General features: G+C 31.9%; 1 protein-coding gene across 2 annotated transcripts; it reads right to left on the reverse strand.

Annotated features, from left to right (window-relative positions):
• Positions 628-19404, reverse strand: LOC109360426 (phosphatidylinositol 4-kinase gamma 5-like). 2 transcript variants are annotated; one of them, XM_019605324.1, is made up of 2 exons: positions 19389-19404; positions 628-3090 (listed from the first exon to the last, which is right to left on the reverse strand). In XM_019605324.1, the coding sequence occupies exon 2, from the start codon at positions 2855-2857 to the stop codon at positions 932-934; it is 1926 nt and encodes a 641-aa protein (XP_019460869.1). In that variant the 5' UTR covers positions 2858-3090; positions 19389-19404; the 3' UTR covers positions 628-931. The 2 variants fall into 2 exon arrangements, with proteins under 2 accessions (XP_019460869.1, XP_019460868.1); XM_019605323.1 differs by lacking the exon at positions 19389-19404 and adding an exon at positions 3556-3884.

Consider the following 25760-nt stretch of genomic DNA (forward strand, 5'->3'; position numbering starts at 1 on the left):
GTAAGGATGTTGATAGAGCCAATTATGATAAAAGAAGCCGACTTGAGCAGTGTGACACATAAATGTCAAATGTAGGTTTGCATGGAACAAGGCTTTGATGGATCACCTAGTTTTGATTTATGTCCAGTCACATCAACATGCTTCAAGATAAGAAAGTGACTGAATGTATTAAACTTTTGAAAGTTTGGAAGATAATTTTATCTGAAAATGATGCCATTTTAACCTATTATCATCAAGTAGCTTATATGTTACGGATAAGAAACAGTAACTGGAGAATGAACCAGCATAAAAGCTTGAAAACTAGGCAAAATAAATTATGTACAAAACTACTGAACTAACTGTGTCTAGATTTGAGTAAGATACTGAATTTTAATATCACAGGAAAAATCTATGCAAGCAGCACAAGAAAGCAAGCCAATTTGTGAAATACAGAACCTCAGAACAAGATTTGATATCATTCCCCGCCTCAAAGATCAGTCCTTCAACTATCAACAATCCTTTAAAGTAATGAACAGTGAAGAATGCAATGAATTAACTTGAACTGTCATTTCTGTGAGAGAGGGAGAGGATTTCCCAGAAAGAAAAGTAGTACTCGGTAGTAGATAACATATTAAGGAAAAAAGGATATATACATAAATTTCATTTCATGATTTATCCTACAAATTATTTATCAAACAGGTCATACAGAGAAGTTCTCTGGGAAGGGGAAAAAAACAACAGCAAAAATAAAATAAAATCAAGCAATTCTAATGGACTCGCCACTTAGCTGGTGCCAAGTATATTTACATAAGTTTTTCCTACACTCCCTCTCTCCCAAGTAAAGGACTCATCCAAATCTCATAAACAGAACTATCCTAACAATCCTTCATTCCCTGCCTGAAACTTGTAAGCCCTTATTATTATTTTTCATTCTATAGTCCTTTGCTCAACTTCAAAACTGGCACGAAGTACCAAGCCTTTGTCTCTGCCTCTGACCTAGAGTTATTGATTTCCTCTTCGCAAAAGCCGGATACAGCAGCTCTTGAAACTTCTCCAGAAACACTGTCCATTCATCTTCAGTCATATCTGCAAACTTCACAAAGCTTATGCTTGCAGGAAGCTGCTCATTGGCACTCCTATGACCAGATGAAGTATTTGCAAAACAGCCATTATCCGCTTTTCCTCCAGAATATTTGTGATTCTGGTTTTTCTCGCTTAACATTGTATTTTTCAGTGACATAGAAAGATTTGAAATTGATGGGATTTTCTCTTGTGCAAGAGAAGTAACAAACCCCTGAGGGGAATCCTCATCAGCCTCCTCTTCTCCCTCCTCAATGCACTCATCCAGTTTGGAAAGTTGGCTGCGAGTAAACCCATTCCCAAGTCCAGGCTGAAAAGGCGATCTTGTTAGAGGATCTTCCATTGCTATCTTCAGAGTTGAATCATACCCAGCTTCTTCACAATCTATATCAAACAGGAATTCATCATCTCCCAACTCAGTCCTAGGAGACAGTTCCTCCCTCTCCGCCAACATCTTCCTCGCATCTAAACAAACAACCTCAAGTTCACTGGGTTCCTCCTCGCCACAGCGGAACTCCCTAGTCATCATCTCACCAATTTCGGCAAGGCAAAGACCAAAAGCAGCAGCCTCCTTTAGGAAAATGGTGCAGAGTACAAGGACTCTAAGACAAGACTCCCGAATCATGGGTAGTTCCCTCCTTAGCATGTCACATTCTCGAATAGGATCAAGATTACCAATGTAAGCAAGCTCATCCTCAGAGAATGGTATTGAAGCCTGAGGCCAATGAATCCATTCAAAGTATGGGTCCTCCAAAGATTCTGGCAGGCAAAGCCCATGATCAATAGGAATTAACTCCATCTGACCAAAAGTTCCATTGCCATCAAGTTTTCGAACCAACAAGTTTCCAGCATGCCTATCTGTGTTAAGAATCCTAATGTCTAATATTCCTATACGATGCACAGAAGCAACTGGGAAGCTTGATGTTCCATGATCACTCGCATCAAAATCATGAGGTATGAACTGCTGAAGAGATGCAATCTTACTAACCAGCCTATTCCTCCGGAAACAGTTCCCATTAACCCCATCATTGACATTGAAGATAGAGTGAGTAATCTTCACTAAGGCAGTAGGAGGCACATTAGCAAAATGATCATAGTCAAGTAGATAAGCAGCAACCTCCCTGAACCCTGTCTCCCCTACCCGAACAGAGCGCTTCAAACCTGGTTGTCCCAGAGCTTTACCAACAAAGCCTTTCGGGTTGTTTGGAGCAAAAGGTTCTTCATCTGTTGGTTTAACAATTGCAACACTCTCACCTATGCTGTTCCTGAAATAGTATGCACCCCCGAGCCCACTGTGGACAAGAGTTGGCTCTATCCCCATCTTAATTGCCTTCTTAATGTCCTTGACCAAATCCTTCATTCTATCAAGGCGACTCGACTGCCCTATTATCTCAATAGGGTCACTCTTATCCTTATGCTGGAGATCCCTTCCGGTGGGCGACAAACATGGGGTGGATGAGCTCCTGTGCATAACATTCCTGGTAAGAAGAAGGGGAGAGTCATTCCGAATAGCGCTAAGGTCATTCTTCAAGACAATATCCCCAAAAGTCAATGAACTCTCCTCTGTTGATACATTAAGGGCAAGCTGCAACCTCCTCTTCACAGTATGTGCATTATCACTGCGATCCAATTCCATACCCAGGACACAGCCCTTATCAGTTTGCACGAAAACACGTCTCCTCCCGGTAGTTGGTCTTCCTCCGAAGCCCTGGTTCCCATGGTAGTCCCTACTAAGGGGGCTCCTTGTCACAGCCACAGCCATCTGAGTTTGAACAGGGCTATCAAGTTTACGAGACATGAACCACCAACAGAGGGCAACAAAGGTCTCAGTGGAAGAAAGCTTCTTCTTTTCTTCCCTCCAGAGTAAGTGCCAAATTCAGGAGCTAACGGAGATTGTGCAAAACTTATGTCTTGCACCTCAACGATCATTAATCAATCAAAACAACGGCACAATGAACTCTGTAATGACACTAATTCAGATCCAGAAATGGAGATCGAAACTTGATGAATTCTACGTCAAGATAAAAAGAACTGCAAAAAAGCGAAGGTTCGTTCAAAACACAAAGCAGAGAAGAAAACACTGCCAGTGTCACATAAAAGCTTCTATATAATAAAAATCAAACACATATCCTGACATATAAGAACAGCGACTAAGTTCAATTAATCAGGAGTAAAAATAAAAGTAAAAACAGGAAATCGACAACTAAGATGTGATTCGATATTCACTTTCTAACATTCCGCCATTAATACTATCCATTTCTTTCAAAAATAAAGTTTCTTGGCATTAAAATTTTGAGAAACCACCAAAATATTAGCTTTATTAATTAAGTAAGTAAGTAATTAATTAATATACTATATACTTCGCAAAAAAAGAGAAAGTTACAACTTACGAATCAACAGATCTCGTAGAAAAAGAAACAAAAATAAGCATAAAAAGGCCACCGGCCACCGCCGATAAAAGCACAAAGAATGAATCGAATGGAAAATGCAAAATACCTTGAATAAAAACGGTTCCAAAATAAACGGTGTCGTTCCCTATGCAAAACTCACAACACGTAAAAATTGATCAAGCTCAAGCTTCGAATTGGGACCCACCGCAATGCCAGATCTGGGCGGAAAAACAAACGAAGATGAATTATTTCGTCTGAAATAGACCGAGTCCAATAAGAAAAAACTGATTCGGCAACACGGCCGAGTTAACTCAGAGGGTTTTGAAGCAACAACCCACAGAGACTCGAACTCTATCTTCTCTCTTCTCTCTCTCTTATATTTCTTTCTTTCTATTTCTCGCTGTGTGCTTTCTCGCGCTGAGAACGTTTCTTTAACCCGATCCCTCAAACATGGTTAACGAACTAACCATGGTTAATTTTCTGTATGCTTTAGCGGAATGGAAGGGTCTAGAACAGGAAATCAGGGCCGTTGAAATGGGAAGATATGAACCGTGGGATTAACTGCGGGTATTGGGGGTGGTGACGTGGAGATAAGGGACTGGGCAATGACGAGGCATATGGGTCACCGTCAAGGGATTATTTTTTAGCGAATAAGGTTGGTTTTTACCATTTTCAACACTGATTAAGTTCTGCCACGTGCACTATTTTAATCCCAAATATGCCCTCCTCATCGTGTGAAGAAAACAAAGACACCAATGATTAATAATAGTTATAAAAATGGGGTTAATATTAGTGTACAGAAATTACATACTCAATATATTATAAATCATTAATAATATAAATTATTTTTATTTAAAAGATCATAGTTGTTAATATATAAATGGTGAATGATATGTTATAATATAAAAATTCTTATATAATGTATAATTTATTTTACAATAAAAAATGAGTGTAATATTTTTTACATTGTCACTGTAAATATTAATACACACTGAATACATAATCGATTATTCGTTTGTATTACATGTATTTAAAAATCAATAATAATTAAATATGAAAAGACTATGATAAAATATTCTTATACTCCTAGTGCACATATTTTTCGGGAAAAGTTCACAACTTTTTTAAACGTGATGTGTATTGCAAGTAAACATCGTAAACTATTTTTTCTTCATAATTACTCCTTAAACTTTAACTATTGGTAAAATTGGTCACTGCATATTCTCTCAGGGTTATTTTAGTAAACAACATTTATTAAAATTAAAAATTAACAAAATCTTTTTCCCCTCACCCCAAACACTCAAACACGTCTCACTCCAAGCTTTTCAATTGAAAACCCCTCCTTTTTTGAAGCCTTCTAAAAATCCTCTCATTCTTCATACTTCATAGACAAAAGATTTTAGAACACTTACAAGCCAAAAAGTATGTAAATGTTTATTTAGCTATTGGAATGTTCTTTCACATCCAAGTTGTGACATTCTCAAGCCAAGTTGTGACTTCTCAATCAAATTTTTAAAGTAATCCTTTATACTCCTTCACTGTCAAGTTGTAGTCATTGTAACAGTTGTGAATTCTATTTTCAGATTATAATGATATTAGAAGAAAGTGACGGTTGGCCTAAAGAACTTCTTATAGATTCTGATTCGATAAGTGGAGATGATGAAACTCAAGAGCTACAAAATGAACAAGATGAAAACAGTAATGAATCAAGTCCTTTTAAAGGGCAAATTTTCAATTCTATTGAAATTGCTTACAATTTTTACTTTTTATTTGCAAAGACTTGTGGTTTTTCGATTAGACGGGGTCACACATACAAACATAGCAAGAATAATGTTGAGGAAATTTACAAAAGATAGTATATTTGTCATCGTGCTGGTATTGCTAAACAACAAAAAGTTGTTGAAGTAGAAAGACAAAGGAGACGGAAAAGTTCAAGATGTAAATGTAGCAAAGTTGTTTATTACTAAAAGAACAATTGGCTTCAAGGAACGTTGGATGGTCACATATTTTAGTAATTCTCATAACCATGCATTGTTGGACAACAAAGAGGTTCGTTTTCTTCCTGCTTATCGTGACATGCCTATCAATGATCAAGGTCGCATATTACTGTTATCAAAAGCTGGATGTTCAGTAAGTATTATAATGAGGGTGCTTGAATTGGAGAAGGGGATAGAGGCGGGTCATCTACCATTTTTAGAATAAGACATTAGAAATTTTCTTCAATCTCAAAATAATGTTGGTAAAGATAATGACGCTTCAGAGGTTCTAAAATTATGCAAAAGTCTAAAAGATAAAGATGATGCATTCCAATATGACTTTACAATGGATGAAAGTAATAAATTGGAGCTTATTATTTGGGTATTTGGTGATTCTATTCGAGCATATGGAGCTTTTGGAGATGTAGTTGTCTTTGATACTATATATCGAATTAACCGTTATGATATGCCTCTTGGACTATGGGTCAGAGTTGATAGTCATTGGAATTCAATTTTCTTTGGTTGTGTTCTATTGTGAAATGAGAAGATACCTTCCTTCACATGGGCCTTAAAGGTAAATTTTATTATTTGAAGTTGTTTTGTGACTTAAGTTTTATCTTTCATTGTTTATTTGTTTTTATATTTTGTGTCATTTTCAGTGATTTTTGTACTTTGTCAAAGGAAAATATCCACAAACAATTCTTACTGATCAAGACCATGCACTTAAAGAAGTTGTTTCAATGAAATTGCCAAACACAAAACATGCATTTTGCATATGGCATATTGTGTCAAAGTTTTCAACATGGTTTTCTTTCTCTTTGGGTCCAAAATATGATGACTTCAAAACTGAGTTTTATAGGCTATACAATTTAGAATGTGCAAGTGACTTTGAACGACAATGGAAAATAATGGTTGACAATCTTGAGCTAAATAATTATCAACATATTGGCTCGTTGTATTATCATCATTAATTTTGGGCTTTGGCTTCTTTGAAGGAAAACTTTTTCGCTGGAATGACAACAATTGGACATTCAGAATCTATAAACTCATATATTAAAAAATTCTTAGATGTCAAAACGTGTTTGGTGGACTTTGTAAACCAAGTATGAACTTTCTTTCATTCTTTGTTCTGTGTATATTAGTTTTTACTTAAAGAACTTCCATTATCAAAATGTTTTTGTTTAGGTTGGAGTTGTTGTCAACAATAGAAATCAAGCTGGAGAAGAAGCAAGAATACATCAAAAGTATCATAATCCTCATATTACTACCAGTTTCCCCATTGAGGAATATCCTGCAACTATACTCACACCCTATGCTTTTCAGTTACTCCAACACGAGATTGAGTTGTCTTCAAAATATACAGCAACTAAAATTGACAACGACTCTTATGTGATGCGGCATCATACCAAGCTTGATGGAGGTTGTCTTGTAAGGTTGATATATGAACAGGAATCAATTAATTGTTCCTGCAAAGAATTTGAGTTTTCTGGGATATTGTGTAGACATGCTATTCAGGTGTTATTGAAGAATGATTTTTTTTTTGCTTTCCACAAAAATACCTCCCTTCTCGATAGAGAAGAGAAAGTTCATTAATCCCACAATCTAGCCTCGTAATAAATTACAATGATAACTCCTCCACTGAGTTTAGGTCTCAAGTATAATGCCTAGAAGTTGAAACTTTGAAGACAGAAGATCGAGTTGAAGTGGCCACTAAAGAGTTAGAGAGGGTCATTGATTTGGTGAAAGGCATGTATGATGAGGTTATAGAACCAAAAATTGATTTGGAACATGGTGTTAGAAATGAGGATGAATGTGATATTCAGAATCCCATAACTTCTAAGACAAAAGGTCGACCAAAAGGATCTAGACCTAAAGGAGGAGTTGAAGTTGAAAAAAAAACTCGTCATTGTCATTTTCCTAAGTGGTGGAACTAATCATAACTCGCGAAATTGTCCAAATAAAAGGAAAAAAACACATTATTGATTTCTCAATCTCCTAATAAGTAACTGGAAACTATGCATATTGTCATGTTATAGTGGTATTTATGTTATAATGGTATTGTGTTGTATACTGTGATACAAATGTTCTAATTTAGTAAAGTTTATTTGCATCTTAATACTTATGAGTCTTTTATATGTAATTTCTGTCACATTTTATTTTTCTGTTTTGACAATGTACTATTATTGTCAAATTCAAGATCAGCTTACGGAAGTGTTAGTCTTTTGCTTCTTGAGATTATTGGTAGTCACAACCCATGTTAATTTTTCTTGAGATTAAGGACCAAGTGCGAATACTGTGATGGAGGTAGAAAATTGTAATTGTGAGCCATATTTTTCTTACTATTAACTAGCAAGATACCCGTGCATCAGCGATGCACGGGGCAATACTTCTTTGCTGCAAGATTAATAACACATATTACATGTACATTTATATGGTTAAGAAACATATGTTACTTGTGCATTCGTATTGTTAAGAACACACATGTGACCCGTGCATTCGCATGACTAAAAACACATATGTTACTTGTACATTCGCATTACTAAGAAAACACATGTTACTCATGCATTCGCATAGTTAAAACACACATGTTACTTATACATTCACATTATTAAGAATACACGTCTTACCTGTGTATTTGCATATTCAATCACATAAGAAAAAAAAATGACAATTTTTAATTTGAATTTTCTAATGGAAATAACAAAGTGAAAGTCTGAAACATGATACCATATTATTTTTATTAAAATAAATATTTTAAAATTTATAGAAAATGAAATGATTTTTTCAATTTTAAATATGATTTTTTTAATGTAAAAATGGAAATCAAATCATTATACTAAATGAGTTTTTTTATTAGAAATATATTTAAAAGTTATAAAAAAACTTCAATTTTGAATTTGATTTTTCAATTATAATAGAGAAAAATTAAAATTCAAAGAATTTGAAATATTAAAATTCAATTGGAAAAGTGTTACAAAACTTTGATGAGGTGTAACAATGCAATTATTCTTAGATTAATAGTAAACGTTAAATAATATACATAGATTAGTGTAAAGAAATAGTTTGGATGTGAAAAATGATTTAAATCTCATCTATTGCTCAATGTCTACTACATTTTAACATAATAAAACATAGGTATGGTAAACACTCAATTTTTGGTGGGGTAGCAACATAGACCAATCGCTAATTAGTATTAAATTATTAACATATAACATATATAAAAAGTAAAGATAGTGTGGGAAGGTACATAGTAATAACATGTGACATGAATGAGTTTTTTATTTTATTTTTTAATAACTTAGAACATTTTAAGATGGGAAAATGTGAGTGAGGAGAATGCGACATGTGACATATTTTAAGATGAGAAAATGTGAGGAGAGTGTGACATGTGACATGAAGGGAAAACACGTGAGGAGGATGTGACATGTGGCATGAAGGGAAAACATGTGAGGAGGATGTGACATGTAACATGAATGAGTTTTTTTTATTACATTGTTAATAGATAGATGCCTAAATCCTAGACAAAAGATTTCAGAACACTTACAAGCCAAAAAGTATGTAAATGTTTAATTAGCTATTGGAATGTTCTTTCAATTTGTGAAATGATTAGAGAAGTATATGAGTTCTATATATGTCAAAAAAATTTGTTATAATTCCAGTTGCACTAATGAAGGAAATGTCATGTAACTTTTGAGGTTTGAAAAACATCTCTAACATGCTTCTAACAAGAGAACTCAAAAAACAAGACAATATATTAGCAAATTCCAACTTAATATGATACTAAACCAAAGTTATAAAATTATGTATTGTTGGGTTTTATTTTCGGAAATTTGTCCATGTTTTTCGTTTCTGCAATTTCTTAGAGTACACTTAATGAATCATAACTGCATACATATTATAAAACATCACCAATATTCTTTAACAACCAATGTTTTATCTAAAAAAGGAATTTCATTAACAAAAAGTATCAGATGTACACATATGATACAAGAAGCAAAATAACCAACTCAACTATAATTTCAACAACTCAAGCGACAAATCTAAAGGTTCTACAAGCGGTTGTGTTTTCTGGAGGTGGTGGTGGGTTTCTTTGAAGCCGCCAGCGTCAGCTCAGTCGACATTCTACAGGCTGTGGAGGCTCGGTGTGAGAGTCCTACAGGGTCGTTGGCACTCTTTGTTGCGATGGTGATGGAAAACATGCCGGCGGTGACGGCGGTCTGAAAATAGAACTCACAACCATCACAATGACTACAACTTGACGATGAAGGAGTATGAAGAATTGCTTCAAGAGTCTGATTGAGAACATCACAACTCGGCTGTGAAGGAGTATGAAGAATGAGAGGATTTTAAAAGGCTTCAAAAAGGAGGGGTTTTCAAAGTGACTTTGTGAGTTATTATGGAGAATAAAAGAAGATGTTTGAGGTTGCAGATTTTAATAATCCTGAGAGAATATTTATTTTTAATTGAGTGTCTAAGGATATTTTTGTCATAATATTAGGGGTACACGTTGCTAACATGATCCTTCATGAGATAGGGTGGACTCATGTTAGCAAACCCCTATATATATATATTCACACTCAATTTTAACTACTTATAATTTCATAAATAAATAAATATGATTAAACAATGAGTGATTAAGCATGGATTCATGGCTTCAACTTCAATGTGCAGCCTTTGAGCGACCAAGCATGGCCACTAGACAAACCTCCTGATAACACCATGATACAAATGTAGATGGGGGAGAGTCTACTTTTGAGATAAGTTACTACTAAATAAACAAACAATTCCATCGAGGGAGGAAATCGACCTCATTGCAAAGGATATAGCACGTGTTGATTTGATAGGTGGAAACAAATTACTATTAACGATTACTTTTGATGCTAGTGTAATTTACGATGAGCATAGCACTTAATGGAAGGATTCTTTCATTGCTTCACTTATTAATAAGAAACTGGATTTAAAGATTATGCTCGAGAGGTTGTGAATTGCATGGAAACTCACGAGTGATTTTGACTTATTGGACATTGATAATGGATATCTTATGATAAAGATAAAAGTCCTAATTGGAGGTCCATAGAATATTTTTGACCACTATGTGGCCATTACCAACTTGACTCTAGAATTTGATTTCATTATAGCTATTGTCTCTAAGACTTTAATTAGGTTGGATTCGAATTATATGTTTGAATTTGTACTAGGATGAGTTTTTTTTAATTGTCTCCGTCATTGGTCGATCGATCAAAACACTCTTAAATTTATAAGAGGTCACTTCGCACGAACTTGTGTGACGATAAATCTTAGCCAACAAATAGTTGGAAAAGTTTGTGTTCAAGGGCACTTGCATAAGATTGAATATGAAGGCCTCCATGTCATATGTAGCAAGTGTGGTTGTTTTGGGCATGTAACAAGGCTCTGCTCATTGTCTGAGTCAAGTTTGAAGCATATCTCAGTCATGTCATCATCTTTTGTGAAAGGTACACAGTCGGGCAACCCTATCTATGAGCAAGAGTCGTGTGTGGGTGTAGGTTTATCGTCTCAGGATGGCATTATGAACATTCATTCCCAACATGTCTCAAAGAAATTAAAATCCCCGGAGATTGGTTTGTGGTTACCTGGAGGAAAAAGAAAAACGGCTCTTTGAAACACATAAATCACGTTGGCTAGGGAATGATTCCAAATTTCAATGTGCTAGGGAATGATTCCAAATTTCCAATAAGGCTATTAACTCCAAATTTGGTTCCAAGAATCACGGGCTTGGAGCCTTGGACTGTATCCCAACATGCTGTTACTCATTCTCTTTCCACAAATTTAAGGAGCATTAATGACTCCACTTCATGTGGTCAATTGGTCTTGAATGCTCCTTCCAAAAAAACTATGCAAGCATTAAAAACAATAATAATCACCACGACCCAACAAGGTGAACCACACAACCATAACTCCCTTTCTCACGAAGATGGTGAAGATGACGGGGCAATCCACACAAATTTGGAGACTATGAACCATGGAGGAGCCTGTGTGGATGAGACTTCTCCAAATGACAAAGGTAAGAAGGGGTTGTTGCTTTTGCATGAAAATAACCCTAAACAGTCTTTAAGGCCCTTTCTAGTTGGATTGAATCAAATAACTACTGATTTCGTGGAAGAGGAGGATCCTTCCTATGCTGATCATTTTAACAACTTTAATCATAGAACATCCATTATTATTGATGGTGTTGATGTTTTATCTGTGGATTAGGAGGATTATGAGGTTGTGTCATCTTTCTTTGTTTTTTTTTGTTTGTTTATTATGATTGAGTTTAGAGATTTTAGTATCCTCCCTTCGAATAATCTTGGGGTCATGCTAACCAAGCAAATTCGTATAGAAGTTACCAAATGGTGATGCAAATAAGTAAAGGGAAAGGAATTGTAGTATTTATAAGGATTTACTAAATCTAGCCTTTCAACAAATAAAGTATTATCCTAAGTTATTTTTCAAAGGGTTTTTGGTTTGGTTTGTATCTAACAAAATGTAAACTCATTGTAATATAACAAGTGTGGGAGTTTAGATGTGGAATTGATTGTTACCATCCCTTATCTACATAGAATAGAATTGATAACACAAATAAATTAGGAATAGTTCTTACACTACAAGGGATCTTAAAATCACTTAAAGCTAATATCTTAGTCAATTTAGTCATTTATGCAATAAAGCTAGGGTTGAGCATGGGTCGGGTTAGGACGAGTTAAGGTTTGTCTCTTACCCAACCCTAAATGTTAGCCGGATCATTTTTTGAACCCGAACTCGGCCCTAGACATGAACTAACCCAACCTTAAATATCAATCAGGTCAGCCTTTAAACTCAAACTCGATCTTAGACACTATGAGACTCGACCTTATTCAGGCTCGACCATGGGGTCGGGTCCCACTCACCCTTAAATAACGTTTTATATCCAGTAACTTTGCACACAAGGTTAATAATTATCATCCACATAACATACCTCTATGCCTTGTAGTTTATGCATATGTAGTTGAGTTAAGTGCAATAATCTCAATTCTATTAATTGCTAATATCTTAATGATATTAGTAGCTTATTAAACTAGTTCTAAGTCTAGCTTTTTTAAAAATTTAAGAATGGTTCTATTTTGATTTTATTCTATTATGATGATATATATACCGCACATCGTATTGCTTAATATAAAATCAAAATTTTGAAATAGATAAGAGTCAAAACCAAATAAAAATTATATAGTCTCAACTCAAAACTTGTTCAACTTCGGGAGACAAAAACATAAGCAAATTCGAAGTTATCAAATTTCTCACAGTTTCTATGCTAAAAACATTTTTTTAAAATGTTGTCTTGACGGGCATACTGTGATCATATTTTCAAACATAGAAATTGTCTATTAACTTAAACTATTTAATGTCTAATGAAAAAGGTAAATAAATCAATAAATTTAGCCTTGCCCTGTTTATAAATTCTCGGTTTCTTTATTTAATTTCCAATATCTTTAATTTAATACTATGTAGTATAATAATCGTTTCACATATTTTCAAAGTAGCATCTGATACATTTATTTCTGCACAAAAATGATACATTATTTTAAATTAAATATTATACTGTATATCTCAGCCTCCAAACTTATTTAATGGATTAAAAACATTGTTTTCCTTTAAATATATATACACATATGTACGTGTATATATATATTTATATGTATGTATATGTGCATATATATGTATATATGTGTATATTTAGATATATGTAAATGTGTAGGCCATATTCCTCATCAATATGTAGTTGCCTTTGTTTATTGTTAAAGGCAGATATTTTGGATAAACAAAGGCAGATAAAACTTGAATATAAAGTTTCAGGTTCAGCATCATTGTGTGGCACCCACCCAGCTTGAAGATGTAGGTTATGTTACATGCTCATTTGTGGACTGATTCAAACCATGTGTGCTGAGACAGGCTGTAATAATAATAAGTAGAACACAGTGTGGTTGTTGCACTTTCTGCCTCAATCCTGCTAAGTGCATTATAATATACACATTGTATACATTTATACATTATAATTATATCATTTATTATTTATATTTAATCATTATTAACTACAATAATAGAAATGAAAGATAATACATTAATTACATATAAATATTTGCAATAACAATACATAGATATTATATTCTGTAAAGTTGAAAAATATCATATGAGATTACTTGATAAAAAATAAGTGGATTTGTTTGGAATCTTGTTTCTGATATATCATCAACCATGGAAATCTCTGTTTAAAATAAGCTTCTAATATCAAAATAGTAGCACCTATCCTTTCATTGAAATTGGATGTTCAACATGTGTATGATATTTTAGACAAAATGAGATGTTCCACTAATTTACATTTCATGTATCACAGACTTATATTGGTAATATAACATTTTCTCTTAAATTATGAATTTACTATTAACTATGTAATAAAACATTAGTATATGAAGTATAAACATAATAGGACAATATATTTAATCTGTTCTTTTTTACAGGAGTGATTACAATTGGATTGCATTGGGAAGTTGATGGGGATGCCCACTTTCACTTTTTTATTGGAAAAACAAAAAGCTGGCCACTAACTTATTAATGTGAATTGAAAGAGGGGAAGGCAAAAGCAGAAAAACTAGCTGAGAATTTCTGATACCACTTTGTTGGACCTGGATTTAACTTTACCGCCTTCTAACCAGTGCAATTTGACTGAAGGCCCCAGTAAAGTTTAAAGAATAATAATATCTTACAATTTTGTGGGAACTACCTATCAAAACTAGTCGCATTGCAGGCTATCATGACATAAAAAATGTGTTTATCTACTTTAAAATGTCTACTAAACATACATAATATTTACATGTAACATTTCAAGCACTTAAAACAACCTGTCTACATGATTAGATAAATTTGTAAACAACAAACATATATATATATATTGTCAAATGTTAGAAATTATTATTTTCTTTTATTATGTATATATATTTGTATTTTGTATATTATATATATTATTGTATATTTTTTATTATATATATGCATTTGAAATTTTGTATGTATTATTTTATTTGTTTGATTGTATATTACGATACATACATTTGTATGTAAATTATATATTGTTTATTTTGTATAAAGTTTATATAAATTTGTATATATTTTTTAGTTTTGTTTAGGACAACCCGTAAGCCGACTCTGTCCATATTCAGGGCGCGCATAATATAATATTTCATGCCCTAATTTAAGTGGGTAGTGTTTGGGCACAGATAAGATAGACATGATAACCTTAGTTGCTAATACTAATCACCAAACAAGTAAATAGATGGTTAGAATGTTGATTTATCTTAGTTAAAATTCTTTGAGTTTTTTAATGAAATATTGGCATCTTTAATTTTATCTTAGTTAAAATCAATGTTGATTTAGGTGAGCCATTTTAGAACAATATTAATGAATCATTATTTATTTCTTTTATTATTTTTTATAATTTTACGTTTTAGAGTCAATGAAACTACCAAAACCAACGAAATCAATAGTGAGTAGATTGTAAATATCAAAATTGCATCTACTAGCCAATTTTATTTTGTTAGATTTTAATTTTTCATCAATACCACCTATCCAAACCGACCCATGTGCGGTTCCAGTTGTATTTGAGAGAATTGTATAGAATTAGAACATATCACATATGCTTTAGAGTATTTTTAAGTGTACGTTATATTTGTATTTTTATAATATGTTTCTAAATCAATGTATATAAAAAGTAATGTCAAAACTAATAACTATTATAGTCTGTATATATTATATAATGTTCTAGTTACCTGCTGCATTCTTAAATTTATTATATTATTGTTGGAGTACGATAAGGAGCCCTCCATGGGGAGTTCTATTAATATAAAGAGTACGGGAATAATGGAGAATAATAAGTTAGACACTACATTTTGAATCAAAACTTTAAAATATTAGTTTTATTGATCTATTATATTTATGAATTCTTTCATTTATCTCCACATATAAAATATGAGATTTTATAGTTGGATATGATTTCATTAGACATTTAAAAAAGATTAAAATGTCAAAAATTTTACTCCTCAAAAGAAATATAGTTAAAAGAGATAGTCATATATTTCAAAATACATTAATTCTTTAGCAAGAAGAAAAATATAACTATTGTAGTACAAAAGAGTATCTGTATTCTATAATATAGTATACTGCAGTGAGCCGGTGAGCCGCACTGATGTGAAAACAAAATCATTGAAATTTGGATAGTGCTTTACATGACCAAATACGGTGCATATAATGTTGACTACGAATGAAGACAAATAATGAATCAGAATCTATTAAATATATTCTATCCTGTTCGTGCATAGCACTGCTCCAACCAACTCCTATCTCAACTATACGGCCTTATCTTTATGACCTGGCAATATTTTTCTCTAAGCAAGTCCCATAATTATAAAAGAGAATAAATACATAAGGTGAGGTATTCCAAAAACAAAAAAAAAGATTCATTAATTATATTGAATATTCATATGCACACGATATACTTTTATATCTATATCTATTTCAAAAGTTTTTACTTTTATTTTCTTTGAAAAACACATCTCAGGATTCTTTTTATAGCTGATATTTCTATATATACTGTCAAGAAATTTCAGAGTTAGTTTTGGAATTTTTTATTAATAATTATTTTTAAATGCTTTTAAAACTTAATGTCTACACCTTTCAATCCTAATCCATCTCGTGATTTCCGCCAACTTTTCTTTATCTCTTGTAACAAAAAATCTTAATGTCTTCCTTGACAGGATTACTGTGAGAGAAGTGATTGTTGATTTTCTCCGCCCATTTTATTGTCTTTTTATTTATAATAGTGATTATTTTTATGAGTAAATTGTGAACATTATAGTTTAGAATAATGATCCTTTTTTATAATAAAGAAATGAGCTCTTGTTTTTAATTTTAATTTTAAAAAAAATCATATAATTATAAACAAAATGATAAAAATATAATAGGATGTTGTTTTTGCTATTATTGTTTACGATACTTCCATTTTAAGTAGTAGAGTGAATCTTTATTAGACAGTTATCTATACTATTAATAAAGGGAAAACACAAAATAACCACCCATTATGGTGTAATTTGTGTTTTCTTATTTTGCCTCAATATCGTTTTATTTCTACCAAAAAACTATATAATATTATTTTCTTATTTTATCCTTATTATCTTCTTATTTTAAAAGTGTATTTAAAAAATTGAATATTAGACAAATAGAATAAATTCAACCGTAAATTTAGCGCAAAAAATTATATTTGAATTTATAAAATACAAACTATACATTAACAAACGATAGGAAAACGAGTTGACAGACACGACTGTCAACACGCTAGTATATGATAATGACAATTGAAATTATTAATGTGGATTGTATAATGTTTTATTATATATATATATATATATATGTTCTATTTCGATCCTAAGGTGTAACTAGCATCTCTCCAACCCATTTTTATAATCCACCAGTTTGGTCGTTCCCACAAGTTTGGTAGACTGGGGCAACTGTTCCATCCCTGTCATAACCGGACAATTAATCATGGGTTCCGAACATAACGTTCATTGCCCTACATAACCTCCATTGCTCGCTTTAAGTAGGTTCCCTGTGGTAGAACTATAAGAGCTCCCGACATAACATTAATAAATGTTCGTGGTGTAGCATTTAATGCACCCCTAATCCACCATTTAATGTGTCATTGACTCGCCTTCCATATCAAATAAAAAACCACCTGCCACGCTGCCTGCACATTCCGTCTGTCCCTAACAATTCGACCGGAATATATTCGCAAGATAAGAAAGTATCCTACGCTATATCATATCTTTAACTTCAAGAAATTATCTTATGTCTTATCTCCTTATTCATGAAGCGTTGTACATATGTCCTACTATTTATGTGGCCTTCTTAGGTTGCTAGATGTAAGTTGGGTACACCACTCTATTAAGTTTTCAACTATTTTTTTCCTTCTGAATAAGGAATCTTTTTTTTTTAAAAGTTAAATTAATGAAAACAAAACGAATATATTTTGGGTAATAAAAATAAGGTGGAGAAATAATGTAATTTTCAATTAAGTTTTTATTTAAAAACAAACAATTATAATATTTCCTTTGGTATATCTCGTTATACTGAAAAACAATTAAAATTAAGACTAATAAACTGACCTAAACCCGCCGAAGATAGTCTGAATGGGGTTAGGCAATGCTAGGATAAACATTAGTTTGGGTATAAATTCTTTAGTTGCAATTTTTTTAATTTGTTATAGTTTAAAAAATGAATGGAGGTTAACTAAAACTAATGATAAAAAAGGTTTATGTTTTTTAATATCTATTTTATGTATACATGAACTCGTTATAAATCTTGTTAATAATTCATTTGTGCTAAAGATAAAAGGGTATAGTTGCCGTGGAATCGCAAATATAGATAAGGAAGAGTTTGGTAGTAGTTGCCTTAATATAGGACAATTAAATTTCTTTATTGAGTGTTTGTTACTTTGTTATATTTTCATAGCAATTAACGTTATCCTAAGCTATGTAACCCCGATTCGATCGAAAAGTTTGATTATTGTTTTTCAATTTAGGTTTTCTATGAAAAATTTCTTCTTTACTTATGTTCGGTTGAGTTTTTTCGAGTGCAAGTCATTTTAAAATTTAATATATAATTATACATTCATAAATTTCGATATAATTATTAATTATATATTATATCTACAAGATCAAAATGTTTAACCAATTAGATTGGTTAGACTTTATATATAATCTTTTGATTTGGTGTTGACTAAGATATCATACTATTAATCTTAAAATAAAATAAAAAACTGATATCTTAAGAAACTTCTCGTCTCACACTGATTGTATTTTTGGACTTTCGTTTTTGTAAATTTCCAACATATTGAATCTGTTAGCTCCTCGAAGAAAGAAAAAGATGGAACCAATAATGATTAATTATGTTCAATGAGCTAGAATGATACTATTTTACATAGTTATAAAAACCGTACCGTATCGGCTGGTTCAACCGGAAAACCGGTGAACCGGATCCCTAATTAGTACGGTACAAGTGTTGAATCAGTCAAGTATCAAAACTGGTCAAAACCGATGAACCAGCCGGTATTTTACTAAACCGGTTGGTTTATATATATATTTTTTTTTTTAAAAAACTTAAAAACTCATTACAAGGTGACTCACATTTCCAACTCTTCTTCAACACTTCAAGACACATGCTTCCAAAGCATACTTAGATTACACACTTTCGTTCCTAACATTCTTGTGTAATCTCAGTAACATTTGTGTAATCTTGGAGTAGTGGAGTAGTGTCTGAAGATAGGATTTGGTAGAAAATATATTATTCATATAAGATAACTTTGACTCATTGATGTTAAATGTTAAAACTCTATATTTATTTGTTTTATATAGTGAGTTGTAAAGTTATGTCATTTATTTATATTTTGTGGTTGTTAAGTGATACTTTTGGATTGATATATGTTTTTTAATTTAGACTTCGAATTTGTTAAAGACTTAAAGTTGTTTATTTATGTGAATTTTGAGTAGACTATAAATATAGATTATAAATTTGAGTATCTACCTATTTGGATTTTTTTATTATAAATTTATATATATATAAATATAAGTAGGTATGTCCGGTTTAACCGGCATGCGGTTTAATTACTGAACCACTGGTTGAACTACTGTACCACTATATCAGTACCCTGATCGGTTTGATAACCGGTACGGTTTTAACAACACTACTATTTATTTTAACTTAATTAAATGTAACCGTTTTAAAAATTTAGGGAGCTTGTTGTCCTTATAGTCTTGCATACTTTGAATCCCTATTTTTTAAAGATAAAAAATATGTACGTATTGATTTGTAAGAATTTTTAAACAATCATTAAATTATATATTACTCATATTTACTGATTATTGACTCTTAAATAAAAATAATAAAAATAAACAATAAATTATATATTGATTATGTATAATTTTTTTATAATAATATTACACTGATATTAACTCTTTCTTAAAAATAGTTGCATAACACATAGGCCCAGCCGTCTGGTTGGACTAAATTAGAGTGCTGCATTAGTGCATTTATGGCTAACGCTTTAAATCAACTATGCATTGTCATATTATTTAAAAAAAAAATAACTTTTCAATAATTACTTAAAGGCTAAAAGTGAACTCATAAAATGTTGTAGATCCAGTGAGAAAAATTAAACTGAAAGCAAATTGTATGTTTGATTATAATATGCTAAACTTTATGCATTAAATAAATACTACAAAACAATTTTTTTCTTAATCATCTCTTAAATTCTTTTGTTAATAAATTAGTTTATGTATAAAAATAATATTAAATTATTAATAAATCATTAAAAAAAATTGTTGTTAATAGACTTAGACTCACAATAGTAACAATATGCTTATTACTATCATACATGTTAGCTAACATTAATAGTTAAAATAGTTATATAAATAGGAGTACCATTTATTTTCCTAATTTGCTTTGAATAGATTTTATTGCAAAAAAAAAAATTAATAGTTAAAATAAACTGTCATCAAAATACAGTCGGTTGAGAAGAATATTATATGCAAGTTTTTAGAGTTAAAAGAGGACAATAACTAATATTGACATAAAATTTTAGACATAAATAACAATAATATGACAGTTGGAATTAAAAATTGTATAAGTAATTTTTTTCCATTATTTATGTATTTAAAAATTTCACCAGTATTTAAAATTTAAGAAATAAATAGGAAAAACATTTCGTAATAATTATTTACAAAAGCATAAAGTTTAATTGTTTTTTACATTTTTACACATGACAGCGTGATGTTGTCCAAAGAGTACAAACTTGAATTATATATTAGTATGTCAATAGATAATACATGTAAGTTAACTTACCTTCTTATTTAATGATATTAAGTATTTAACTTTTATATATTTATTTTAGAGAATTAGAGTTTTTTGTATTCAATGTACTTTTTGTTATAATTTTTTGTATTTATTATAATATCCAATTTAAGGTGAGATGTGTGATTATTGTGTTTAATAATAGCTACTATTATTATATCATTTTTTGTAAAAATAAAAAAATGTTAAAAGATAAAATAAAGAATTGTAAATTAGTCGGTGAAAATAATTACACCATATTTTTCTTTATATTTTTTTATATATGTATATATAGTAAATATAGATAAGTGTGGCTTTTTATATTATTAGTATTTCATCCGAGAACAAAAATGTCATATCACACATAAATAATATATTGAGTCATGTAAAAACTCCCCGACAATGTTGATAGACAACTTATTTATCATATACACTTTTAAAAAAACTATCATATATAATTCACGACTTCATGTATAGTCCCATTATCTCTTTATGGATTTGGATTATTATTATTTTGGTAGAATAGAAGAAAGAAAAGATTAAAGCAAGATGTCCTTATCCACGATATTGTGTGCATCTACAGGAGCTACGTCTCAAAAATTGATGTGATTAGAACCTTCTAAACTTGGTTTAATTATAAAATATGCCAACATATTTGTCTATTGAAAATAAACCAGACTTAGATCCAATTATGTGCTAGCAAATTCTTAATGTTGTGGAGAACACGAGAAACTAGATGGATACGAACAAAAATTCCATAAGAAATATCTAGAAAATTATATTCTAGTATAGTCGATGATCCATATTTCAAGCCAACCTCAAACTTGGTAACATAATCATGAGTTCCGCTAATATAAAAGGTTCCATGTCAAAGTTTGTGGAGAACCCATATACCTAATTCTCTCGTTGCGAATGACACCGGTAACACCAATTATTTCAGAAATGACGCCATGGGTTTGGATTACTCAGAAAACAGGTTAATGATTCTATTACGGTGGCTCGCCCACAGAAATAGCACGTTGGATCTTCTTGATGGGTCCATTCCCCTCCTAAGCAGTATTCCACGATGTATTTCCATGAAATTTCATAGATGAATAACAAATTAACATTATTAGACTTTCTTTCTTAAGAAAAAAATTGAGTGACATGGCTTTCTCCTTGTAATATCATGGTTGAGGAAACTATCAAATACATCATTTAAGTTAATATCATGAACTTTATACATCTTTTTATTCTAACTTAACTATAACAATTTTATGGATTTTAATTAAGCTACGAGAAAAAACATGACGCTACAACCAAAATAAAAAAAAAGTATAGAGCCAAATTTAAAAACAATAATGGGGAGATCATTAATTTTGAACATCAACCTGTCAGGATTTTGAGTTGTGCTTATTTAATTTACATGTTATTTATAATGAATAATTGAGAATCAACGTCAGATATAAATTCATACATTGCACAGTTAACCAATATTTAATATCTCACAACTGAATACTTATTTAGAACTTCTGACAAATGATACTTCTGTAAAATAAAAAGGACAATTTAATTTCAAATTACTATATAAGTTTTTTTCAGAGTTCCACTTGCACTACGCATCTATTTTTTCAGCAAATATCTCAACTCCAACTTACCGGTGAAGTTGTCACAATAATTAAGAAGGGAGATTTGATGATGAATTGAATTCTGAGCATGTGATAGGTCTGTTGATTTTTCTTCTATCTTCACATTTTTTGGGTACAAACTTTGATGTTTTTTGTTTTTCTTTATTGTGACTCTGAGAAGGCACATGCTCGCATAATGGACTACACAAATATTGTATAAGTTGATGAGACCTTATTGGTTACAGAAAGCATGATTAGAAGATATTTTTATCTTGATGATGAAGATATGTTATACCTAAGTCTATTTCGAACTAATCAAAATATGTCAACTCACTTAAAAAAGTTAAATCACATTTCTATTTTTTCATTTTGATTAGTCCGAGAGAGACTTGAAGTATCCTTTTCTTATAACCCGCCATTCGATATTTTTTAGTGAAAATGTGAAATATGTGGAAGTATAAATTTAGATATGATAATATTCATCGTTCATTTATTTTCTTATATATATGAATTGATTGATGATCAAATATGAATCATGAATTGGAATTATAAAGAAATAATATCATTATATACATTTTCCCTCGTGTTTTTTATTTTAGGTTATATACACAATTTAAAAATCATTAAGTAATGTAAAATATTGATACAAATTTCAGTAAAATAATCATATTTAATCTATATTACAAACTAAATTAAAAAGAATTGAAGAGATAAAAGCGGGAAAAAAGGAGCAACAAAATAATAATATAATTAAAAAATAAAATATAAGTTGTTGAATTTCTAAAACATTAAAAATTTTGAAATAAGACGAAGAAATTAAAATATCAGAAGAATGAATAACATTTTTTGGTTTCATAATCAGTAGAACAATCACTTCATATCAATAATAATCATTGCCTAGCTGCTTCCCATGTGCCCCAAAATATATAATTGATACCACACTTAATTGGCATTCTTATGAAGGAAATCGTATATTAAACAAATATAGATTACTCACATGCTTTTAGCTACTAAACATAGAATGTGAATAAGCAATACAATTATGAAAAAAAACTGTGTTAAGAAATAACCATTCTCTCCCTGTGATCACAAATGCACTTCTCCTTTTAACACATTTTCACAAATTCACTATCAGGTATCATGTCCATCACCTTCCTAGAAAAGTAACTAAAATGAAATTCTATCAATTAGCTTAGAAAAGTAACTAAAATGACCAACAAATGTGCTAGGGACTTAAAGTTATGTAGTTAACATTGGAGAACAAGTGAACAAGGAAATAGATAAACCCGTCTCAAATCCATTGCTTTGGGCCTAAACATTGGATTTCAGGAGAATTGCTTGTGAACCCAGTAACCAAAGCCGTGGCGTAGGCCCATTAAAATACGAATAGTTCAGAACCAAAATAAGAAACTAAGAATTTGTGAATCGATCAAAACATTGTAAGTAATTAAGTACCACTGTCGAATTTTATTAGCCTGAGTAACACTAGAGACATTAATCCATTCCAACTCATCACAGAAACAAATTTTGAGAATGTCAAGTACTGGACAAGCAGATATAAGATTCTCAAGTGCACTGGAGTTGAGTTTTATGCAAAATAACACAAGCTTTAAGAGATATTTAAAGCCATTGAAAGCAGGAGGTAAGGTCTTAGAGTTATAACCCAGGAAAGATGCGGAAGAAGAAGAAGAATATTGACCTTCAACCGTAATGCAAGAAGAAAAAGAAAAGAAAGAAGCTAGCAAAAGCATAGCAAAGATATTGTTGAATGATTGTTTCTATATCAGGAAAGTTGTTAATGGAAGTTAAAACCTGAAGCCTATATATAATAAACTAAGTGGGCTAGAGAGTAATAGAAGCCCATTATAACTAATAAAGATAAAAGAGAAAATAGAAAATAGAAGTGGGCTACTTCAGTTAATCGAAAGGCCCAAATGGAAATAGTGAAAGATGAAGAATCCATTGAAGCTTGAGGATGAAGATATCTAATTTACATCCCCCCTCAAGGTGGAAGGTGGAGATCACAGAGCCCCAACTTGGAAATGAAGCATTGAAAGTTTTTAGTTTGTAATGGCTTTGTAAATACGTCAACTAGTTGATCCGAAGATGAAATTGGAAGGAGCTTAACAATGTCTTGCTGAATTTTCTCGCGAACCACGTGGCGATCAATTTTAATGTGTTTTGTTCGTACATGGAAGACCTGTTAGACATTTCAAAACTTTCATTGAGCCTTTCATGGTTATTTAGGATCTTGTCATTATGACATTCACATGTGATAAATAATGGTTAAGGAATACCTGGTTCCATTGCTATCCTTTATTGATGCTTTCTTTGATACTGCACTTTCTGGTTGCCTTTTGTTTTCACCTCCCCTCCTTCCCTTTATGAGTTCCTTGATGATTAGGAACTCAGTTTTCTTCCTTCTATTCTATAATAATGCGCTAGACTTCGAATAGAGATGTATTCCTTATGTTCACAATGGAATTGCCACACACAAGTGTGTGATTTTAATGCATCAGTTGGGGAAGTTAACATATAGGAAACTTCCCATGAAGTGAGAGGGAGGGAGTTAACAAAACCCCCACTAATCTGATTATTTAATTGGCAACCATCATCACATTAGGCACTTTCATTCAGATTAGTAATTTTCAAGCACATGGACCACATTGATTATTAAATTAATCTAACAATCTCCCACTTGGTCCATGTGATGACTTGAAGATTCATAACTTTACTTGCGCTCTTTTATTGAACCTTACAAATCATTATCCTTTAAATTGAGCTGAAATAATTGAATCATGACGGTCACAAATTATATGAGGCAACCTGATCCCTTCCATGGATCAGACCATCTAAGATTCGGATGATTCCTCCAACCAGGGTTGTATCTGCTTGATGAAGGATCATAATTCTGTTGTTGTTGTTGAGGTCTGTTGTTGTAAATATTTGCAGTATAGGCCTCAGGATGATCACCAGTTTTGGACTCCAAGAGAGAATGACAAACATCAGCATAATGATCAGTTGCGGTGCAAATGCCACAAACTCGTGCTGCAAGTGGAGATTTATGCTGATTCATGGCAAGTTGAATGACCAAGGTAGCAAGGGAGTCAATTTTTTTCTCAAGTTTATCTTGCCTCACCGAATCTATCCCAACATCATGGACACCTCTGACTACTATAACATCACTACTTCTTGCACTGAACTGTTGAGAGTTGGAAGACATCTTCTCAATCAAACCTCTAGCCTCAAAATGGGTCATATCTCCAAGTGCACCACCACTAGCAGCATCAATAATATTCCTCTCCATGTTGTTCAGACCCTCATAAAAATATTGCAGGAGGAGTTGTTCAGAGATATGATGATGGAGGCAGCTTGCACAAAGTCTCTTGAATCTCTCCCAATATTCATATAAACTAGTAATTGAACCAGTTTGCACAAGGTCTCTTGGAGGCAGCTTGCACAAAGTCTCTTGGAGGCAGCTTGCACAAAGTCTCTGCATGTAGTTTTCTGATGCCATAAATATATTTTCTAATTGCAGTGGTCCTAGAGGCAGGAAAGAATTTTTCAAGGAAGATTCTCTTCAGGTCATCCCAACTAGTAATTGAACCAGGGGCCAAGTAATACAGCCAATCTTGTGAAGCACCCTCAAGTGAATGTGGGAATGCCTTTAAACATATGTGACCCTCTTGAACATCACAAGGCTTCATGGTGGAACATACAATGTGGAACTCCTTAAGATGCTTATGAGGACATTCACTTGCAAGTCCATGAAACTTAGGCAACAAATAGATTAGTCCAGTTTT

This window comes from Lupinus angustifolius, chromosome LG11 (assembly GCF_001865875.1).
Source record: "Lupinus angustifolius cultivar Tanjil chromosome LG11, LupAngTanjil_v1.0, whole genome shotgun sequence".
Classification (NCBI taxonomy): domain Eukaryota; kingdom Viridiplantae; phylum Streptophyta; class Magnoliopsida; order Fabales; family Fabaceae; genus Lupinus; species Lupinus angustifolius.

Coding starts and splice junctions, on each gene's coding strand:
- LOC109360426 (XM_019605324.1), bottom strand. CDS start 2,857: ATGTCTCGTAAACTTGATAGCCCTGTTCAAACTCAGATGGCTGTGGCT.